This window comes from Plecotus auritus (genome assembly GCF_963455305.1).
Source record: "Plecotus auritus genome assembly, chromosome: 8".
Classification (NCBI taxonomy): Eukaryota; Metazoa; Chordata; class Mammalia; order Chiroptera; family Vespertilionidae; genus Plecotus; species Plecotus auritus.
Genome location: NC_137782.1, coordinates 38,052,756 through 38,074,398, shown reverse-complemented (window position 1 = coordinate 38,074,398; position 21,643 = coordinate 38,052,756). Strand labels below are relative to the sequence as shown.

At 43.1% G+C, this 21,643-nt stretch overlaps 1 protein-coding gene across 22 annotated transcripts in view; it reads right to left on the bottom strand.

The window, feature by feature from the left end:
- DLGAP1 (DLG associated protein 1) overlaps positions 1 to 21,643 on the bottom strand; it is a gene marked incomplete at its 5' end in the record, with an annotated part of 693,962 nt that overhangs the window by 35,706 nt on the left and 636,613 nt on the right. For 17 of the 22 annotated variants that reach the window (XM_080685502.1, XM_080685518.1, XM_080685513.1 and 14 more), the window contains 2 exons: positions 6,447 to 6,538; positions 9,476 to 9,849. In XM_080685502.1, the coding sequence (XP_080541628.1) occupies positions 6,447 to 6,538; positions 9,476 to 9,849 (466 nt within the window). The remainder of the gene's footprint in view (positions 1 to 6,446; positions 6,539 to 9,475; positions 9,850 to 21,643) is intronic. The other 5 variants (XM_080685519.1, XM_080685520.1, XM_080685514.1 and 2 more) reach the window with 1 other exon arrangement.

The window sequence follows — 21,643 nt, the reverse complement described above, 5'->3', positions numbered from 1 at the left end:
GTTTCTAACTCTCTATCCCTCTCCTTTCCTCTCTGTGAAATATCAATAAAATATATTAAAAAAAAAAAAAAAAGAAGTGCTTTACAAGGACACGGATGGAAATATTAAATATACATACACCAGAAAAAGAACATTCTGGAGTTTCCTTTCTAGAAAATTGCCATGAGACCAGTAGCTTCTATCTATATAATCACTAACATCAGATGTCAGTTTGTTAATTTGAAAATGTTAATAAATAACAAAAAAGTATATAAGTTCAAAACTTCTACCATCCCTTAACACTCTTAGCTATGAAAATTAAGAATGATTGATTTATAAGTTGTTACAAAATATATCACAAATATCTAACCTTACGAAAGCTGAGGGCCGAAGGCTAAACCTATAACAACACACTTCACACTTATCTCTTGTTTCTGAACTAGAGATTATGACAGCAATATGGCAACATGGGGAATATGGCAATAAGCAGAAAGGCAAGACTCAGTAGATTGTGCCTAGACCTCAATTAAGAGTCTCCATATATACATAATACTAATCTAAAATTGAAGGAACACGAGCCCGGCTGGCACGGCTCAGTGGTTGAGCATCAACCTATGAATACAGTTCGATTCCTGGCCAAGGCACATGCCCGGGCTGCAGGCTCAATCCCCGGAGTGGGGTGGGGGGAGGCAGCCGGTCAATGATTCTCTCTCATCATCAATGTTTCTATCTCTCTTTCCTTCTCCCTTCCTCTCTGAAATTAATAAAAATATATTTAAAAAAATAAAAATAAATGATGACAAAATAATGACTTTCTCAATATCCAAAAGCTGGAAGAATTCATCCTGGGTAGATATGCACTATAAGAATGATTTAGCCAAAACCGGTTTGGCTCAGTGGATAGAGCGTCGGCCTGCGGACTGAAAGGTCCCAGGTTCGATTCCGGTCAAGGGCATGTACCTTGGTTGTGGGCACATTCCCAGTGGGAGGTGTGCAGGAGGCAGCTGATCGATGTTTCTCTCTCATCGATGTTTCTGACTCTATCCCTCTCCCTTTCTCTCTGTAAAATATCAATAAAATATATTAAAAAAAAAGAGAATGATTTAAAAAAATGTCTTCAAGCAGAAGGAAAACGATGCCAGGCGGAACTTTGGACCTACACAAAGAAATGAAGAACACTGGAAATCATAACTTGGTGGGTAAATATAAGACTTTAAGTCACTATTCAGAACTTGCTTTTATGACTACTTTATTATGACCAGGACTAAAAACCAGCTGGAAGTCTGGGGTTGGGGGAGGGGTTCCTCCACTCTAATCCTCCCTGCAGGATGATCTGGCTGGGATTTTATCTTGCCAAATCCTTGATGTCAGAATCTTTGGGTCTTGGGTTCAAATTGTTTGTAAATTTGCACTTATCCTCCTATTTTCAGTACAGTAATCCTGCCCTCAACCATGCTGCTGTCCTCCAGAATCAGAGACCCTTTTGTTTTAGCCTCTGAAGATGAGAAACCTCCGGCCTCTGCCACAGAGAGGAAGGACTGTCACTGGCTCTGCAGGTTCAAGAGGTTTGTAGCTCCACCTTCAACAAAGTCAATTCCCATGCCTTCTGTGGGTTCTGAAATTTAAATCAAGGTACAGCTTGGATTTCTGCTTCACTGGCTTTAGATTCAGTTTCTCTGGTAAGCTAAGTCGGTTATCACTATCTACCTGCCTTCCAGCTTTCAAAATGGGCTCTGTGTGTGTCTGTGTATTTCCCTCTCCTGTTCTCTTCATTCTTGGAAATTTGTGCCAAAACTAAACAAAAAATAAATATGGTCAGAAACAAGTAACCCATGGAAGTTTGATGCTTTTGCTTTGTTTTTCTAATAATGGAATTCAAATAAAATAAAATAAAATAATAAAATAAAATAAAATATTCCTGGAAAAAGTATGGGTAAAACTATACACCTATATTAATTCATGGGTAATGGATAGGATTATGGGGGATTTTATTTTATTTCTGTAATTTATAAATTTTTATAATATATAAATATGAACTTACTTTCCTTATCATTAGATTATTCAATTATAGAAAATATAGATAATACTTAATGATTATACTTTTATATATATACATATATATATATATATATATATATACACACACACACACACACACACACACACACACACACACACTAGAGGCCCAGTGCACGAAATTCGTGCATGGGGGGGGGTGTCCCTCAGCCCAGCCTAGACCCTCTCCAATCTGGGACCCCTTGAGGGATGTCCGACTGCCCGTTTAGGCCCGATCCCTACATCCCTCCCACAATCCAGGACTGCTGGCTCCCCACTGCTTGCCTGCTTGCCTTCCTGATTGCCCCTAACCACTTCTGCCTGCCAGCCTGATCACCCCCTAATCCAGTGGTCGGCAAACTGCGGCTCGCGAGCCACATGTGGCTCTGTTGACTAATGAGTTTGCCAACCACTGGGATAGGGGCTTAATCACAAGGAACAACAACAGCCTGTAATTATTGGAATCGAGAGTCTAGGTCAGTGGTTGGCAAACTCATTAGTCAACAGAGCGGCAAACCGCATGTGGCTTGTGAGCTGCAGTTTGCCGACCACTGCCCTAACCACTCCCCTGCCAGCCTGTTTGCCCCTAACTGCCTTCCCCTGCTGGCCTGGTCACCCCTAACTGCCCTCCCCTGCCAGCCTGGTCACCCCTAACTGCCCTCTTCTGCCAGCCTGGTTGCTCCCAACTGCCCTCCCCTGCAGGCTTGATCCCCCCCGAACTACCCTCCCCTGCCGACCCAGTCACCCCTAACTGCCCTCCCCTGCCAGCCTCATTGCCCCTAACCGCTGGAAACCAATCCCAGCATGTAATAATTATAAGAGTTCTGTCAAAGGGTTGATGGGACTTGGGGGGCTCAACAAGGGTGAGCCACACATATATAGTTTACCTGTTGGAAACTGTCTAAACGGCACTTCCCCCAAACCTGAATAGGATAATTGCTTGCTGCCAGACAGCTCAGGGCATTTTATTGCCTCCTGTTGGCTAAACACCTGAACAGCTGTAGGCTATTCCCCAAACTGATAATACCCTTTGATACCTTACCCTTTAAAGTGTATATTTCCACCTTGCCTTAGGACAAATTGTGTTATAATAAAAGCACGGGTCCTAGACAAGAAAAGAGTCTTTAGCTCCTTCAGCTGAAGATCCTCTGACCCCCAATGCCTTTCAAAATTATCTTTCGTCTCTGGACTCTTTAATCATCTACGTGCAACCCCTTTCTCCAGAATGCTGAACGCTTCCTAAGGCTGGGAAAAGAACCCCAGCACCTAACTGCTCTCCCCTGCTGGTCTGGTCTCCCCCTGCAACTGCCCTCCCCTGCAAGCCTGGGTCCCCAAACTGCCCTCCCCTGCAGGCCTGGTCACCCCTAACTGCCCTCCCCTGCAGGCCTGGTCCCCCCCCAACTGCCCTCCCCTGCAGGCCTGGTCCCCCCCAACTGCTCTCCCCTGCAGGCCTGGGTCCCCCCCAACTGCCCTGCCCTGCAGGCCCAGTTGCCCCCAACTTCCCTCCCCTGCAGGCCTGGTCACCCCTAACTGCCCTCCCCTGCAGGCTTGATCGCCCCCAACTGCCCTCCCTTGCAGGCCTGGTCCCCCCAACTGCTCTCCCCTGCTGGCCATCTTGTGGCGGCCATCTTGTGTCCACATGGGGGCAGCCATCTTTGATCACATGGGGGCAGCCATCTTGTGTGCTGGAGTGATGGTCAATCTGCATATTACTCTTTTATTAGACAGGATAATCAGTTTTTTAAAATGCTCCAAAGCCCATCAACTGTTATGCTATTGCATGTTTTCCTCCAAGTAACTTTGCTTTTTCATACAATTTTTATAATGAAAATAATATTTTTTCTCTTTGTGTCCACTGTTATAGTCACTAAGGGGCTAGTGCAAGAAGTTTAGTTTGAACCACGGTTGAAGCACAGTTGTGACTTAGAAGGAAAGGGGAGATCCCTGGGAGGCTCTTGCTTTCTCACCTTAGTAATAGGAAGGATTGGTTTTCTGGATTTGCTAATTATCAGTTTGAAAGAAAGGAAGGCCTCATGCAAATTCCTGGGGAGTAGTCAGAAGGACCAGAAAGAATGGAGACGAGGCCGTGGGATGGAGAACTGTGGTGGAGGTGAGTAATCCTGGGAGGAGGTGGCACCACTTGCCCGCTTTGTTCAGCACCAGTCCTGCATGTCAGCAAATATATGCCGTGTGAATCCTGTCAAACAGTGCCACCAGCCCACCCGAGAAACAGGAACTGAAGGAAGATACCTAATGTTTGATGGAGATGAGGCATTTCTTCACGGGCTTAAAATAAGCTGTTTTGTTCCCAAACCACATGCATGCATTGTCCCTGGCTTGGTGCTGCCATGGCATTTAAACTAGGGACCTTTAGTCAGCATTCCTCTCTGCAGGGCCCCACCATGAGGTGGCCCTGGAGAATGAACGGCGCATATTGGCTATCAATGGCATTCTGAAGATGTCATGGCTGCCTGCAAATATACCAGCATTTGTAACACTCATTTTGATTCCCCCCCCCCCTTTTTTTTAAAGCAGATAGGTTACTTAGTGCATTTTACTTTCTACCAATGAGTTACTGACTTCCGTTTTGATTTGGAGCACCGAAGAGCACCCTGCATTTACAAGTTTACCCTTTCACAGACAAACCAGCCAGGTGGACTTTGCTATGTTAGTTCTGGTTTCTAAACTGTGGCAAATTCAAAAGGTGATAATGAATCTCTTGGCCTCTTACAAAGTCTTCCTCTTCCTCTTTCTGTACTATCTCTTTCTTCCTCTGGCTCTGTTTTCTTTCTTCTCTCACTTTTTGTTAGGTTACTGTTGCGTATCAGTCTGTTTATTTGGGGAAGGAAGAGATGGATTGTATTGGCCATTCACTGTGAAAACAATAGTCTCAGCTTTATCACTAGATAATTTAAGAAAATCCCCTGTCTGTCATTAGGTAATTTCATCTGCCCAAATTTGCTTTTTAAGATCCCATCTAAATGAATTACTACCAGCAAAATTATAAAAAGAATTATAATTAGAGACAGAAGATATAGGTAATCCCTGACTGTTTGACAATGGATTTCTTTTGGAGAGGTTGAAAACATCATTAGCATCAACTTAAATGCTTATTTACTTTACAGAGGTTAACTATAGAGTGACCTCCGAGGAAGGGTGCGTTTTAGAAAGTTAAGCGCCAACATTGGGTTTACTAGTCCTTTGGAGAATGAATTTTAAATAAATTACTCAGTTTACCGAGGAACTGACCATCCTTATAAACTTCAACAATTCATTAAATGTTCAACTTTTCAATAACATGATAAAAGTGGCTCATTTGAAGTTTTTGGGTTGCTACTAGGCCAAATAATGCAATATTTTACATTCTGATTGCTGGGCAAGTGTCAGGGCATTAATTTGGTAAGAGAACAGTTGACTGCAGGGGAAATGTTTAAAGGAAAACTTTAAATTTGAGGTTATTCTCTTACTTTAAAGAAAAGATGGTATAATTGCTTCCTTAAAATTTCAATCTTCAGAGAGATTCTATCTGGGTACATAATAGAATTGAAAATACTTATAAAGAGCCTTTGCAGATTGGCTTCTTTCACTTGGTAATGTGCATTTAATTTTCTTCCATGTCTTTCCGTGGCTTGATAACTGATTTCTTTTTAATGCTGAATAATATTCCATCATCTGTATATACCACAGTTTATTTATCCATTCACCTACTGATGGACATCTTGGTTGCTTCTAAGTTTTGACAATGATGCCTAAAGCTGCTGTAAACATCTGTGGGCAAGTTTTTGCATGGACATAAGTTTACAATTTCTTTGGGTAAATACCAAGGAGTGTGATTGCTGGATCATATGATAAGAATATTTTTAGTTTTGTAAGACACCACCAAACTGTCTTTGAAAGTGGTTGTACCATTTTGCATTCCCAACAGCAATGAATGGAGTTAATGTTGCTCCCCATCCCCACCAGGATAATAATGGGAAATTTTCTTTTTCCTTTCCCCCATTCATTCATTATTTATCATTCATTGAGTGCATATCAAACACCAAACACTATTAAGTGCTAAGAGAAAACAAGGAATAAGATAAGTCCTCGTCTCTTAAAAAGTTTACAGTGCCAAATAGACAGGTTTTTTGAAGAGGAATAGTTTTGCAACACAACAGTAATATACACAGTGCTTATGTGTATGCAAATGCAATGTGCTTGCTCTACTATCCTAGCTAAACCTTCAATGGAGTGGTCTCCACTATTAAAGTAGAGGAGGGAATCAGCTAATATAGTTTCAACCTTATCCCTGTAAATGCTACCAAAAGTTAACGGACAATATCATTGAATCTTGTTGGTTTAGCCTGGGGAAAAATACTTGTACCATAACTTGCAACCTCAAGATGAAAGAGGACGAATGACTGTGGACTCACCACTTCTCTTCTTCTACTTGCACTCCTACGGACTGGAACTTACTGGGTGCTTTATGTTCCCCTGTTTTGTCAGGTTCTTCAGCATCATCCACCTAAAGAAATAATCAAATATGTAGAGGTGCTCCATTTTATTTATCTCACTTGAAAAACAAATGTCACATCTCACTAGAAACCTCTGTACTCTACTAGAATGTTTTGTGATTTGTAACCATTTTCTTCAATATTTTTGCATTTAATGAGAGCCATTACTACATTTTTATAGCATGCACTTTGACTCTGCTGATCTTCATAAAATGCAATTTTAGTCACTTAAAAATTTGCCTAATAAATGTCGGTGATTCCTCCATAGATTTGTATGTACTCACCTGTGATCACTATGTTAGAAAGGAGCACTACATGGAACTATGTTCTTGGAAGTTTTGAATTTGCAGATAACAAAATACAGAAGAAAGGAGAAAATTGATTATAGTCAGAATTATTGATTTTGGGAGATTTAGGTATTTACCTCATTAAGATAAACTATAGAATATCTTTATCCCCTCCTCCTCTCCCCCCCTTAAACTAAGGAACTGGCTTTAAATATTACTCCATAGCTTCTTAATAGTTATGTATATGTTACAGCTCATATAGAAAATGTGCCCATGTATGACCTAGAGCCTATGTGATAGATTAGGCCTAAGCCTGTGGACTGAAGGGTCCTAGGTTCGATTCCGGTCAAGGGCACGTACCTCCATTGCAGGCTCCTCCCTGGCCCGGGCCCTGGTTGGGGTGCTTGTAGGAGGCAACCAATTGATGTGTTTCTCTCACATCAATATTTCTCTCTGTCTTACCCTCTCTCTTCTACTCTCTCTAAAAATCAATAGAAAAATATCCTCGGGTGAGGATTAAAAAAAAAAAAAAATTAAACATGAAATCCTAGCAGGTTTTGCTCAGTGATTAGAGTGTTGGCCCATAGACTGAAATGTCACGGGTTCAATTCTGGTTGGGCACATACCTCGGTTGCAGGCTCCAACCCTGGTGCATGTTGGGACTCTTGTGGGAGGAAACCAATCAATGTGTCTCTCTCACATCGATGTTTCTCTCTGTGTGTCTCCCCCTCCCTTCCACTCTCTCTAAAATGCAATGGAAAAAATATCCTCAGGTGAGGATTAACAACAACAAAAAAACCAAAAATATTAAATATGACAGGATAAAAGTAAACACAAGAGAACTTTAAAAATATACTCAGAGTAGAGGAAGCCTTTCTAAACTATAAAAGCTAGTTTGACTGCATAGTAATTTAAGATTCTCTACAATGAAGGACAAAATTTAAAAGATAAATAATAAATGAGAGAAAATATTTACCGTATACACAACCAAGAAAGGATTATTAAGGGTCATAAGCTATAAAGAGATCCCACAAATAAAATAAAACACAACTCAATAGATAAAAACACAAAAAACTAGCAAAGGATATGAATAGGCAATTTATAGATAGCAGTCCAATAGGCCAATAAATATTTTTTTGGCTCAGTGGTTGAGTGTTGACCTATGAACCAGGGGTTCATGGTTAGATTCCCTGTCAGGGCACATGCCTGCGTTATGGGCTCGATCCCCAGTAGGGAGGGTGCAGGAGGCAGCCAATTGATGATGATCATCACTGATGTTTTTATTTCTCTCTCTCTCTCTCCCTTTCTCTCTGAAATCAATAAAATTTTTTTTAAAGTTTCCATTTTAAAATGTACAGTTCCAGGGGCATTAAGTACATTCATATTGTTGTGCTGACATCACCACCATCAATCTCTCTAATTTTTTCATCATCTCATATTGAAACTCTATACCCCCATAGGTTGCTCAATTTAGGAAACTTCATTCTCAAAATAATCCTATGAGGGATAGAGGAGGAAACAGGCTCAGGAAGATGAAGTAATTTGCCTAGGATGACACAGAGGACTGACCTCTGCTCTTCCCTATTCCAAATCCTTCAGTGTTGGGAGGGTAATCAGCTTCTAGGAAGATGTGGAGGGCATGGTGGTGGAGGCTGGCTTTGGGCCCATGCCTCCTGCTGTGCCATTTAATTCTAAGCATCAGGGCTAGGAGTTCTTTTAGGAAACTTGACAACTTGTGTTATGGTAACCTGCAGGTTATAAAAAGCATTTGACTCATCACTATTAGAGAAAGTTTAATTACCCTTTGAAAGTGGACTCTGCAGAATGGACTGTGAAAATACATCATTGTTGTGAAAAATGTACCCCGCACCTGGCTTTAGCTGTGCCCTAGTGTTGGTTCAGTGTGGATAGATTTATTGGACACCACGTCAGGAAGTTATTATTCAAAGGGCACCTGCACAACAAAACCGGGTGAAAAGAATGACTCTTCTCCATTAATAAAAGGGTAAGCCAAGCTGAACAGGTAGGAAAAACAAGAATTAGTTTGATGTTATCTTTGAGGAGCAGAAAACAGTGAGCTGAACTGACAGCCCTGATGAGTTTTCTACCATTTTTATGAGATGCTTGACTAAATGGCCAATGATTACGCTGAAACTGCTGTGCATTCTTTCCTCTTGATGCTGTGATGTGAGTAACTGCTTTCCACACCATCAGGCTCTTTGGTCTTGCTCTCCCTTCCTCCTGTATCTATGAGGAGGGACTCACATTTTTGTTCTCATCTGGTTACTCAAGGGTGTTGAATGTACTGTAATACCACCCGATAACCCAGGTTATTCTTGGATGTCCACTCCTTTGTTGAGAATCAAAATGTGCATTAGGAATTGAGGGCCCTTTGTGTTTGACTGTGTTCATGTTTGTTTAATTACCCTACAGTTTGAGTCACACATTCAATTTAAAGAACACAAAGAATAGACATAATGCCTTCATAATTTTGTTTCATCATGTTTAACAATTTAGGGAGTCCAGAGCCAATAAATTGAAAATCTGGTTCTAGGCATAGCTATGTCATCCAAAATGGCAAGAATGCAAATCTGGGAAAATATAAGTTACATTTCTTAGTTTTGGGTTCCTAATTCAAAGGTCGGAAAGGGAGGCTGTTACCTGTATCCCAATTGACAAGCATCGATTTTTCTTAAAGTGATCCTTCTTCCTGTCCTCTGTAGTGATGGTGGCTATGGTGGTTGTGGTGGTGATGGTGGCAGGGTTGTTGCCCATGTGTTGACTTGCAGGGCCGTGGATCTGGGCATTGGCGGCTTCGATGGCGGCTGTCAGAGCCTTCATACTGTCCAGGCTCTCCGTGGAGTTGCTCAGTCCAGACTGGCTGATAATATCTCCTCGCTGGCCCTGTCCGTCCATGTAGGCATCCTGGGCAGACTCTGTGCTACTCTGGGCTGTGATAGAAATGAAAGGTTTCGTGGTAGTTCTGGGTGGGACTGGAGGTGGTGTCTTCTTATATGTTGTAATGCAAGATGACACTGGAAGACAGTGAAAACAAAGACACTGTGATTTCTGCATGGGTTTAATTTCTGATATTGTAACTGACATCCATTGGAAATTAGGGCACATGAAACACACTAAGACACATAACAAGAACACAAGTCCATGACAGACGAAGTGAGATTCCTGGTTGGGCCCTTAGAGCCTTTCATGAGGTGACACCCCCACAAAACTGAGGGGACAAAAGATCGAAAAACACCAACCTCTGAGATGGAAGTTTCTGAAATGGAAATTAATACGAGTCAACATAAAGTAGACATGATTAGCCATCTGTAGAAATCTTCTCAGGCAACAGTGCACCCTGAGAGATAATATATGAACATGGATAAGGCCAGGGTAGTCTCTACCTTCTCAGGAAAATATTAAATAGAAGTAATATTAAACCAAGTAACTCGTTAAAGAAGATTCTGATGGTTGATAATAAACATTGGGAAAAGAAGGAAAGCATAGAGATTGTAAGCATGTAAAATCCTAAGAACAGTATGAGGTGCCTGGGTAAGGGGTGGGGGATATACAGCATATTGTCATAGGTTCCTGCAATTTGCTTCCCTCTCCTCTTCTCCCCTCCCCTCCCCATCCCTCCCCTTTCCTCTTCTCCCTCCTCTTCCTTCTCCTCCTCCTCCTCCTTGCTCTCTCTCCCCCCTTTCTATCTCTTTCTCTCTTTATGGGTAGAACTACATGAATTTTTGTTCTGATTTTTTTGGTGGTTGTTTCTCAGCAGAACTACCTATTGAGAGGCAATACACTGTACCAAAGTCTCCTTTAATTGTAAAATAAATGTACACACTAGTTTCTAAATCCGTCTCTGTGTGTTTGTTTGAGCCCACTCCCTGATGTGCTGTCCTTCAGGGCGACTTGATCACCTCAGGGCCTGCACCTGCGCAGTGAGGTGGACCTGGTGAATTAGCTGAGGTTCTCCTGAGGCCCCAGCTGAAGCAGGCTCCAGCCCTCTCTACAACCATCTAATTGTCATGCTGAGGGTCTTGAAGAAGCTTTACACGCTGGCTTTCAGCTTTCCATGTGTGTAGCACGATATAGGAAAATGCAGATCAAAATGAGTTAAGTGTCCAGATGGGAACTCCCTGCCAGTAAAGAACAATTTCTTTACCAGCTTTCTAAAAAATTTTGTTTAGTCCCTTTAAAACATGGCTCAAACTATTGTTTCCATCACTTTCGCCCCACCCCCACCCCCACCCCATCCATGCCTTTTCCTCTCAGCTGGTGTCCCTGCTGTTATATCAAATCAGCAGGTCCTGACCACACAGCCCACCTCCTTACCTCTGACTCTAACTGACACTGGGGCCATCGTGCAGAAGGAAACATTCACTTCAATACTTAGGATGCTTCCCCAGGCCACTCAAAGGGAGCATCCAATAATGACCAATAAACAGAAAGACCCTATTATATTGTCCTGATGCTCCACTGCCCTGTGATTCAGAGGGATTTCCTTAACCGTAAAAGACACAGGGACAGAGATGTTTGGCTACTTCCCAGGGATTGCCTGAGAGTTGAAGGAAAACACACACACAGATGTCACATTACAATATCATATGTGCTCTTGAGGAAAGAAGGAGGGTAATGTGAATAATACATATGTCACCTCTCAGTTACCTGGGAAGGATGCTGGTAGAGGCTCACCCCAGGGAAACCTTCCATTTAAGATTATTGCATAAAACATACTGCTTTACATGGGAATAGAGTTCAACCATCAGCAGTCCTGAGAGGCAATGTGGCCCAGAGAGACTCACAGTGCCTGCAAGGTGCAGAGCCAGGAGCAGAACCAGTCTGGTCTCAGGTTCTCCCACAGGCCACAGTGAAGCTTCCGGCCAAGTAAGGCAAGCCTGAGCATTGTCAATATTCCACCTCACCCACTGTAGTCCCATGCACTGTCCCTACCGTGGAACTGCCTTGTGCTCCCTCGGAAGGTCTGAACAGGATAACCCTGCTTGGGGTAATGCTAAGTCTTGGTTATTCATCTGAAGACCAGAGTGGGTGAGAGGAGGAGTGACCATAATGAGGATAGAATCTATTTGAACCAAATGAGATTAGATCATTTTATTACTTTTCCTAAAACAAATCTTTACAATGTGAACTCATTCTGTTCTTAAAAATGGATTCCCAGGACATTTGGTCCACTCATATTCCAAAGAAATTCCATGCCACATTCCAACATCAAATGTCTGATCTTTTGGATGGTTTACTGCTTGTGGTTAGCTACCCCAATTTTCTCTTTTAACGTGGATGGTCAAAACTGGACCAAGCAGACACATACAGAATCGTTTCCTATGCTGTGATGTACAGTAAAAATTCTGCCCTGATGTGATGAGTGTGATGTGGAGGTGGAGAAGCACATTATTTCCAGGGTAATGACTGGGCTTGGAGACACTCGCTAGGGCCCATTGCAACTTGGTGGCATCTGAGGGCTGTTGTCAGCTCCTCTTCGATATCCATAGGGATAACTCTGGGTGCTGAAGGGAACCAAACTTCTGTCACCGGAAAACTGCTTTTAGGGATATTGATCTTACGCTGTTTATTAAGAAACAAAAAACTCATAAAGAACCTTTGCAACTTCCCCCCCCCCCTTTCCTGCCCAAGAGATTCAGACAGAGAAACCTGCTTTGGGAAAGCAGCCTTAGCTTAATCACCTTAAGAATCTTCACCCTAGCAGGAAGACTTCAAGCCTCTCCGCTAGATACCCCATTGTTTCTGAGTTGCTTAGCAAGAATTTGCCTGCTCTGTATGTTAGCCTCTTCCTCAACTGCCTGCAAATCACCCATTCTCACTTCTGACATCCAGTCCCCTGTTGCCCCCTCCCCTTTCTCCTTGGTTCAGAAATGTCTTATATACCCAATGCTGCCTCATGGTCTTTCATGCCTATGTGAATTCTCCATTTGCATGTATTAAAACTTGGATTTTCTCCTGTTATTCTATCTCTGTTAATTTGATTAAGAGCCTCGCCAAAAGACCTTAGGTGAGAGAAAAAAGTATTCATATATTTTTTAGCCCCCACAGTACTTTGATCAATGGGGACTTCCAGAGAGCAGCAGCAGTGCCACAAGTCCACTATGGTTAGATTGGAGAGGGAGAATTCTGGGGACATGTCTTCCCTAACGGGCTGGCCCAGCCCCAGTGCCTGAAGGAAGTAAGAACCTAAAATTGTCCCACTTAGAATAAGGGAGCTGAATAGAGGACAGGACTCATCGGCTGTGTTTTTATCCCAGGGGCTTTGTGATGAGGTTTTACTGCGGTGTGGAGCTGGGCACAATGCTACCCCAGGAGTCACAGTCAAGTACCACCTGTCAGTCATCAAATAGGTATTAGGAGTTCAAATCTCCAAGACTGCCTTTTGAAGTAGAAGAAAGAAGATCCAACACACTGCTCACAATCACAATTCCCTTCTTTCTGGTGCCCCAAATCTTTTGCATTTAAGGTTGCTCTAGAAATTCATACAACTAAATCCCCCAATTTTCCCCAGCATCACTCTTTCCTAGCTTTTCAGACTAAACCCTAAACCCTTCTTCTCTCCTAAGTTTTTGTTTTTGTTTTTCTCATTCTATTCTCATGATTCAATACCACGAATAACTTAGAATCCACTGAGGTCTGAGTGACAGGAAGAGTATGGTAGAGGAGGGTGTTAAAAAACTGTAGTACATCTACACAGTGCTGCTGTAAAAAAGAAGGAACTCTTATCGTTTGCAACAGCATGGATATACCTGGAGAGCATTATGCTAAGAGAAATAAGCCAGTCAGAGAAAGATAAATATCACATGATCTCACTTATTTGTGGAATATAATGAACAACATAAACTGATGAACAAAAATATTTTAGAAAATAATAAAAGTAATCCTGATATTTGCAGATTTTTAATATTCCCTACAACTTTTGTGATATTATACTATGTTAGTACAGTTTTGGTAATATTATTATTTTAAAAATATTTTTTTGAAATATTAATGATTATTGCATGTAATATTATTTAAAATTGTTTTTCTTGAAACATTAATGTTTATTGCATGTAAATGGCTAATTATTTTGTATCTACAATCTGGTAAATAGATTTATTTTGTATATTGTAAAAAAAAAAAGAGCCCTAGCTGGTTTTGCTCCGTGGATAGAGCGTTAGCCTGTGGACTGAAGGGTCCCTGGTTCGATTCTGTCAAGGGCACATGCCCGGGTTGCGGGCTTTATCCCCAGTGGGGGGCATGCAGGAGGCAGCTGATCACTGATTCTCTATCATTGATGTTTTTGTCCCTCTCCCTTCCTCTCTGAAATCAATAAAAATATATTTTTTTTAAAAAGAGCACACACAAGTCAGGTGGCCATAAAGCAGATAGATGTAAGATCAAAACCACTTTCTGTATCTTATTAATGGGTTCTCAAAGCTAATAGGTCAGATACTATAAAGCCATGTTGAAGAATTACTTAGCAGTTCTTGGTTACTAAATTTTAGAAAGTCTTTTGAACACAAGAACAAGCCCATAAGAGGTGATTGTGCACATCTCTTCCCAAGTCTGTGCTCAGTGACATTTCATTAATAGCTTGAAACTGAATGAACTTGGTATGTTTACACCATGGAAATTGGCAGATACTGTACAGTAAATCAGTAGTTGTCCCCTGAAAACCCTATTGTTAAGCATTCCCAGCACATCTCTATGCATAGAGGTTCTGTTTAAAATGTGGTCCATAGATAGGTGTCGATTCACAAACTATTTGATGAGTGCATGGTGAGATACACCAGGAAAATTGAAAGTAAGCTTTTAGAAACTTTTCTAACAATTCTACAGAGTAGTTTGTCAGTTGATTCTAATGAAAACGGCTCTTGTTTTTGTGTGCCTTTGTTGTTTATTTTTAATTTCCTTTTCCTAGTAATTCATTCCATTGCATTTTACCAAAGAATTGTTCTGCAACAGATTGGACCTCAAACAAGCAAGCAAAATGATGTAAAAAAGGCAAGAGAAATGTGGAAGGATCTAAACTTGGGACCTAAGGAGATTACTGCACAATTACAGGATGGACTTGTGGTTTTAATGTCGGGCAGGTTGCTTATTTATAATGTGTATGAAAAGGGGCCACATACTCAACCTGACAAGCTCAGGAAAGGCCTGTGTGATGGCCTTACAGTCCCAGAAACCTAAAGAAACCACAAAAGATGGTCTGAAATTAAAACTTTTTAACTAAGAGCGGTTTAGTCATGTCCTAGGCTAGAATTTTCCCTAACAAAGGTCAATCTTCACTTTAACTAAGCCTGTGTATTGTCTTTTTTGCATCTAGGATAACATACCTGATAAATTTGCTTTTGCAAAAACAAAGAAATTTCCCTTTTTCCATACCTCTCAAAGCACAGGTACCACGCCAGAGTAGAGACCACAAATCCCCTCATTGTCATTGTTATCATGGTTGTTGGCTGTTAATTATCCTGTACGAGGCAGAACGGCTAACAAAAAGTTCACTGCTGCTGCTTCCAATCAACAGGCCCAGAGGTGCTGGCCTTACAGTGAATTGTGGAGGGTGTGGCCCCCGTGGTGGTTTACTACACAGGCCGGACTTCCCCACCTGATGCCAATCAGTAGTCTGGCCTGAGTCCTCCACAGGATAAAAGCACAAATCCAAGTGTAAACAGAGATGATGGGATGGAGAATTCCTCCATACCCCCTGGTGGGCCATTACATCAACCTCAGCACCAGAGAGTGATCTGCACTCTAACACACACTGTGCTAAAAATTCAATAGACATGGTCTGATGACCGAGGACGATCTCACTGCCCCCATTTGTTTGATGGTAAGACGGAGGCTCAGAGCAGGTTAAGTTATGCAGCTACTAAGTGATACAATTAGCATACTGAGGGCTCCAAATCACATCTCTTTTTCTTCACCCAAACCACCTGTATGCATCCCCCTATTAAACTATCCATTTCAACACCTGGTCCACTGAAGCCTAATGCCTTCCACCAAAAACTGCCAGGAAACTGCTCCTGGCACATTACTTTGTGCCCTGCAGGAACCTGTCAAAGGTTTGGAGAATGAATGATTTTGGAGTGGTCAACAGGGTGTACCAGTGACAACTTTAAAAACACTGCAGAAAAGGGAGAAATTCCACACACACACAAATACACATGGAAAAAGTCACTCGCGTGTTTCAAAATATTTACAGCATAACATGTACAGGCCACCCAAAGCGTGGTGGTCAGTGGTCAGTGGTCGCTGCCCTGCGTCACGGTGCGAAGGTAGAAGGCTGAGGCGTGGGGGGCGCGGGCTTCTGGGACGGGAGCGGGCCTTCCCCTAGCCTTCTCTCCAGGTTAGTTTTGGCTCAAGGGACGTAGCTATGAGAACGATTTCCACTAAAGTCATCCTCCACGGAAACCACAAAGACTAGCTAACCTTTTCTCCATGGAAGTAGAAAAAAAGCACGCTTGTGTGAGCGTGTAGGGGAGGAAAGGGAATGTGGACAGAGAGGGAGGGGAGGTGTAATAACTCTTGTAGTCGTAAGACTTGCCAGTTGGTAGTTACTGGTATTCCAGACACTTCCTAAAGCCAGACACATGCCCCAAGCCTGGGCATGTCTGGCTCAGAGATCTGTTCAGCTGATAGCAGCCGTTTCTTGTGGGGAGAACAGATCTTTCAGGGAGCAGTGCTCTGAGGCTAATCAAACACAACATTGTTCTCAGAAGGGAGAATGGAAAGGTTTGTTTCAGTCGCTTTTTTTAAGAGGCACTCAAGTTGTTTTAACAAGTTGCTACAAAACGTGGGCTTCCTGAGGTGAGCCTGTTGCTCACACTGCCTGTACTGTACCAAAATCTAGAGAGGGAGGGATCAGAAAGTTAGTCATTAAAAAAAAAAAAAAAAAAAGGGAAAAAGAGCCCCAGGCACAAGGCGTAGCCACCCCTGTTAGGACCACAATCAAACAAGGCTCAGGCAATCCTCGCAGCTGCTCTCCAAATGTCAGTGCCAGCCCGTCAACACAGCGTGAAAGCCACCCAGCTGAAGGACTTTGTGCTGTACCTTTCTCGCCCACATTTTCCCCAAGCACTCTCAGGAACCTGGCAACAGGTAACGTGGCAACCTTTGCTTTATAAAATGGCAAGTGGCATAATTTCAGAGAAAAATGGATGTTTTTCAAGTCAGCTGTGTCTCCCGCACCAACTCCATCCTCAACCGCCACCCCCTTCCCTCCCAACCAAAAGTCTGAGAAAACAAAGTACTTTGGGACTAGCAACCGTACTCTCTAGTGACCCCTGGTGGCCAAGCTTGGGACATCACTGATGTACCGTGACATCTGCAGCTCTGCTCCAAGGTAAGTCACGCTGTAGAAAGGGGTAGACATCTTTGCAGGACTTGTCTTCCAAAAAAACAAGAAGAGTGGAAGTCAAGACTCAGAATGTCTTGCTTTTTAATTTATTGCCTTAACAAAAATTTTACTCTGGCTGCAAGGTAAGATCTCTGGGTTGAGATTGCAGAATTTTAAAATATATATATTTTTATTGATTTCAGAGATAAATAGAGAGAGAGAGAGAGAGACATCAATGATGAATCATTGATAGGCTGTCTCCTCTATGCCCACACTGGGGATCAAGCCTGCAACTAGGCATGTTCCCTGACTGGGAATCAAACCATGACTTCCTAGTTTATAGGTGGACACTCAACCACTGAGCCATGCTGGCCAGGCCATATATATATATATATACATTTTTTAAGTAGTAGTCAGTGTAACATTTTTTGTTAAGATGGAAAGTTGAAAAGCAAGAACTGCTGTAGCCATTTGGTTTGATGGATGGCAGTGAGGATTCCTGCTGGGTGAGACACACATTTTCCATTTTTATCCAAATTTGTATGTTGACTGCAGAAAGCCTTTCTCTCTGGCAGAAGCATTTGTAATTCACTTGGCTGGCTTCCCCATTTGTCTATTTGCTAGGATTACTTAGGATTTCCAGACTGTAGGCCCAGCCTCCCAGAGAGCAGGCCTTGCAGCCTCACCTTAGTTCTTTTATCTCTGTGTGGGCAAACACCCACAAAAATGCCCAGGGTGATGCTTTCCACCAGTCTTCTTCCTCAGGTACTCCTTCCTCTGCTCGGTCTCCGATTTGGAGGCTGGACCACAGTTGTGAGTTGCTGGTGGTTCCGGCCAGTTGCAAGGGCAGCCGTTCTTTCTCCCTCTCTGGAAATGTTAACTGGAAACTAAGAAAGAGGCTCAGATCAAAGGAACTGTTCTCTTCAAAAGTTCCATTAATTAACTAAATTAAAGGAAGTTAAATGCTGTTTGGAGGAAAGTCATTTTAGAAGGCCCAGATCCAGGGGCTCAGGTCTCAAACTTGTAATGTGGACTTTTAATGAAGTTTGGCAACAAGTTAAATAGTATTAGAAATTGAGGGTTACCATATGTAAAACCAGTTGTTGCCTGAAATCAATCATTTCAAAGGAACATCTTGAAAGTAGACACTTGGCTAGAATTTAATACTAAAGATGAAGAACCCAGGGCTCTGAGTAAGAATCATTTGCCCAGTAGCTAAGGTGAGTCACTACCTCTGAGAACAAGGCACGCATGTTGAAGTCAGGATGTCAAGAACACGGGGCTTACTAATCTGCAAGGCAGGGCTGTTGCATCCAGTAGTCTCTTTCATGGCTCATTTTCCCGGCCTTTCCAACAGGTGCTATTGAGTCATCCAGGCACACAAATGACTGTGCTGGCAGTAGCATCTGTTGGGATTGAATTTCCATTTGTTCATTTACTGTATGAAGTGATTTCTACCACTGAATCAGATATGTCACTTCCTCTAGGATTTAGGGATTTTTTTCTCCCATGTTTGTAACACGATGTGTCTTTCAGAGTTTGTCACAGCAAGGTCTGCAGGCCTTCCTGGGTTGAATGGACTGTTTACAGGAGGGGAAGATCCAGGGCCCAAGGTCAGGGTTACTGAATTATGTAAGGTTTCCTGTTTGGGCAGCTGGTGTACCAACTCCTCAGGTGAGGGTGGACCAAGTTTTGTTGAGAGATAGCATGCCTAGGAGGCTGGGGTACGGAGAGTGCCAGAGCAGGGAAGGACATTTTTCTTTTAAGCTTCTCATCAACAAGCTTTCATTCTTCTCAGATGTCACTTCTCAGAAATACTCTCCCGTATTCTCTTATGTGAATTCCCCCCTCCCCCAAACCAGACTGAGAGAAAGGAGTTAACTAAGGATGTAAGAATCACAAGATAAGCATTGTTGTCTGTTTTATTCATAATGTGACCACAGTCCTCCAGCCATGGGCAAACTACGGCCCGCGGGCCGGATCCGGCTGTTCTATCCGGTTCTCTTGCTCTCCCCTTCCCTCCTTTACTTTGAATTTATATTAGTTCACACAAACACTCCATCCATGCTTTTGTTCCGGCCCTCCGGTCCAGTTTAAGAACCCATTGTGGCCCTCGAGTCAAAAAGTTTGCCCACCCCTGCCTTAGACCGTGTGTGGCACATAATAGTACCGTGTGTGGAAAATACCTGTTACATGAAGGAATGAATAGGAATGTGAAGAGAATTCTTGGCAAAAAGAAAAAGGGACCAACATGGAGGTCACAAGGGCACAAGTAAAGTGAACACTCACCAAAGCTATTCTCAGTGATCTTGGATGTTGCAATATAATCTCCTGTCACCAATGCCCACTTCTGTTTTGCCATTGGCCAAATGCAATTGTAGCTGGCCAGTCTTTGACATGGACTTAGTATGGGAAAAATCAATCTATTATCAGTGGAAACCAGTTGTTCCTATGGGTTATCCACCTAATTTTCTCTATCCTCTCTGGTTGGCTGTCTGTAGACACTGAGCAGATGGCTGTATAAGGGGTCCCTGATGCTAACTGCCCACATCCCGTGCAGCGCCCTTCTTCTCCTCGGTTCTTTTCACTTCTCATTATTCTGTGACTTATTCTGTGCCCTTTCTGCTTGCACAAGATGAGTATCTGAGAGCCAGGGAACTTTCTTTGCCTCTGGTCTTCCTTCTTTCATGAGAATTTGTACTATCTGCACAATGGGACCTGGAACCTGGAATACAATAAAAAACCTGGAGTGGAATCATACAACTGAACAGGACTCTCCTGCCATGTAGCTGTGTGTCTAGTAAACAAAACAGAACTCAAGTGTACCTGCTCCGAGGCTATATGGGGTAGCGGTTGGTTCTAGATGGGAGCAAGGTATTGGGCATATGTTGCCAACCTGTCTCCCTAGAGAAGGTGAGATAGACAAGCAGACAGAGTGACCTGTGTACACACCAGGGTAGGTCATATCTAATGAGAGTCCAGTTAGGCTAAGTCCAAACTAAAGCTTCAGGCTGGATTTATCAGTAACCCCTGCTCGCTGGCAAGCTCTCCAGGCTTTGAAAAGAAGGCAGGCCTATTAAGCCCGCCCCCTGCTGCTGCCCGGTGGACAGAGGGTGGGGAGGGAGGGCTGGACCTGGAACAGAAGTTTTTGCACAAGGCAAACTCAAACCCCAAACCGGGGAAAACAGGATGTGTGGGGAAGTAAAGAAGAAAGAAAATGCATCCACCATTCCTTCCTGTTGGTTTCAGCATGATGAGGAATAATTACCTGGGTCTGGAGAGCAGGGCTGTGGGAGGCCACAGGAGGCCCTGGCCTGGGCAGTTAGGCAGTTAATTATTCATCCTACTCCTTTCCTCTTTCCTCCCTGAAACCCATCTTTTCAAAGTTAAAACAGGAAAAACTCTCTGGGTTAGCCTGTGGAAAACTGTTTGCTCAGCCCTTTACTGACTCTCAAGTAACAGAATCAGCACTTTAAAATGACACCTCGTTATCCAACTGTGTCACCGACTGATGACACAGATCCAGAGAAGAACCTGACCAGGTGCCGTGGGGCTCTCTGTCCGCATCACGAGTTCAGTCCTCGCACGATTACAGTTTGAGTGCAAAGGGCCACTTAAAGGCTGCACTGAAAATTCCACTTTACAGTTGCATTTTTATCATTTGCCAAAATTAAATAAAAATAACCCAGGACACTGGTGTGGCCAGCATTAAAGTTTGTATCAGTTCACTCTGCCTACCTCCCACCATCATCCTCCTTCCCTGAATTTAATAAACCAGGTGTACCCACAGTCCCATTCTCCATGTGGTAAGGAGGCTGGAGAGTTTGGTTGTCCCTGTTCTCCAGGGTGGAGTCTGGTTGGAACTGGGTTCTCCCCATCTAAGACTCTTAAGATCACCTTTGAACCCTTGTGAGAACAATGTCTGAGTCCCAAAGGCATTATCGAATATCTTTTGGTCTGATGTGCTTGAATTTCACAACTTTTGGGGCTGTAGAAAGCTAATATACATGACACACCAGGACGGTCTGGGGGAGCACCCCTTAATCTCCTACTCTAAGCCAATGGTCACCAACCATTGGTCTGTGGACAACTGGTGGTCCGTGAGGTCCGAAAGGTTGGCGACCGCTGTTTAGGGAAAGGTTTGGAGCAGCGGTCGCCAACCGGTGTCTGCAGGAGGCAGGAGGACATTCACACTGCAAGTAGCTCCAGGGTCAGGTTTGGGGCAATGGCTTTCAGAATTGCAGGTGAAGGAATAACGTCCGCCTAGCCCTTCAGATGCCTTGGAGCAGTTCCCTTCCAGGGCTTCCTTTAGAGGCAGCTCCGGGCCTGGATGGAGCCCTGTCCCAGCCAAGCTCACACAGAGGATGGCAGATGGCGCTGGACTTGGCATTATGGGTGGGCAAGGTTTCTATAGCTTTAAGGAAAAGAGGAATCTAAGATCAGGTCTCATAATCCTTCTCACATGTCTCTCTTTCCTTGATCTCATT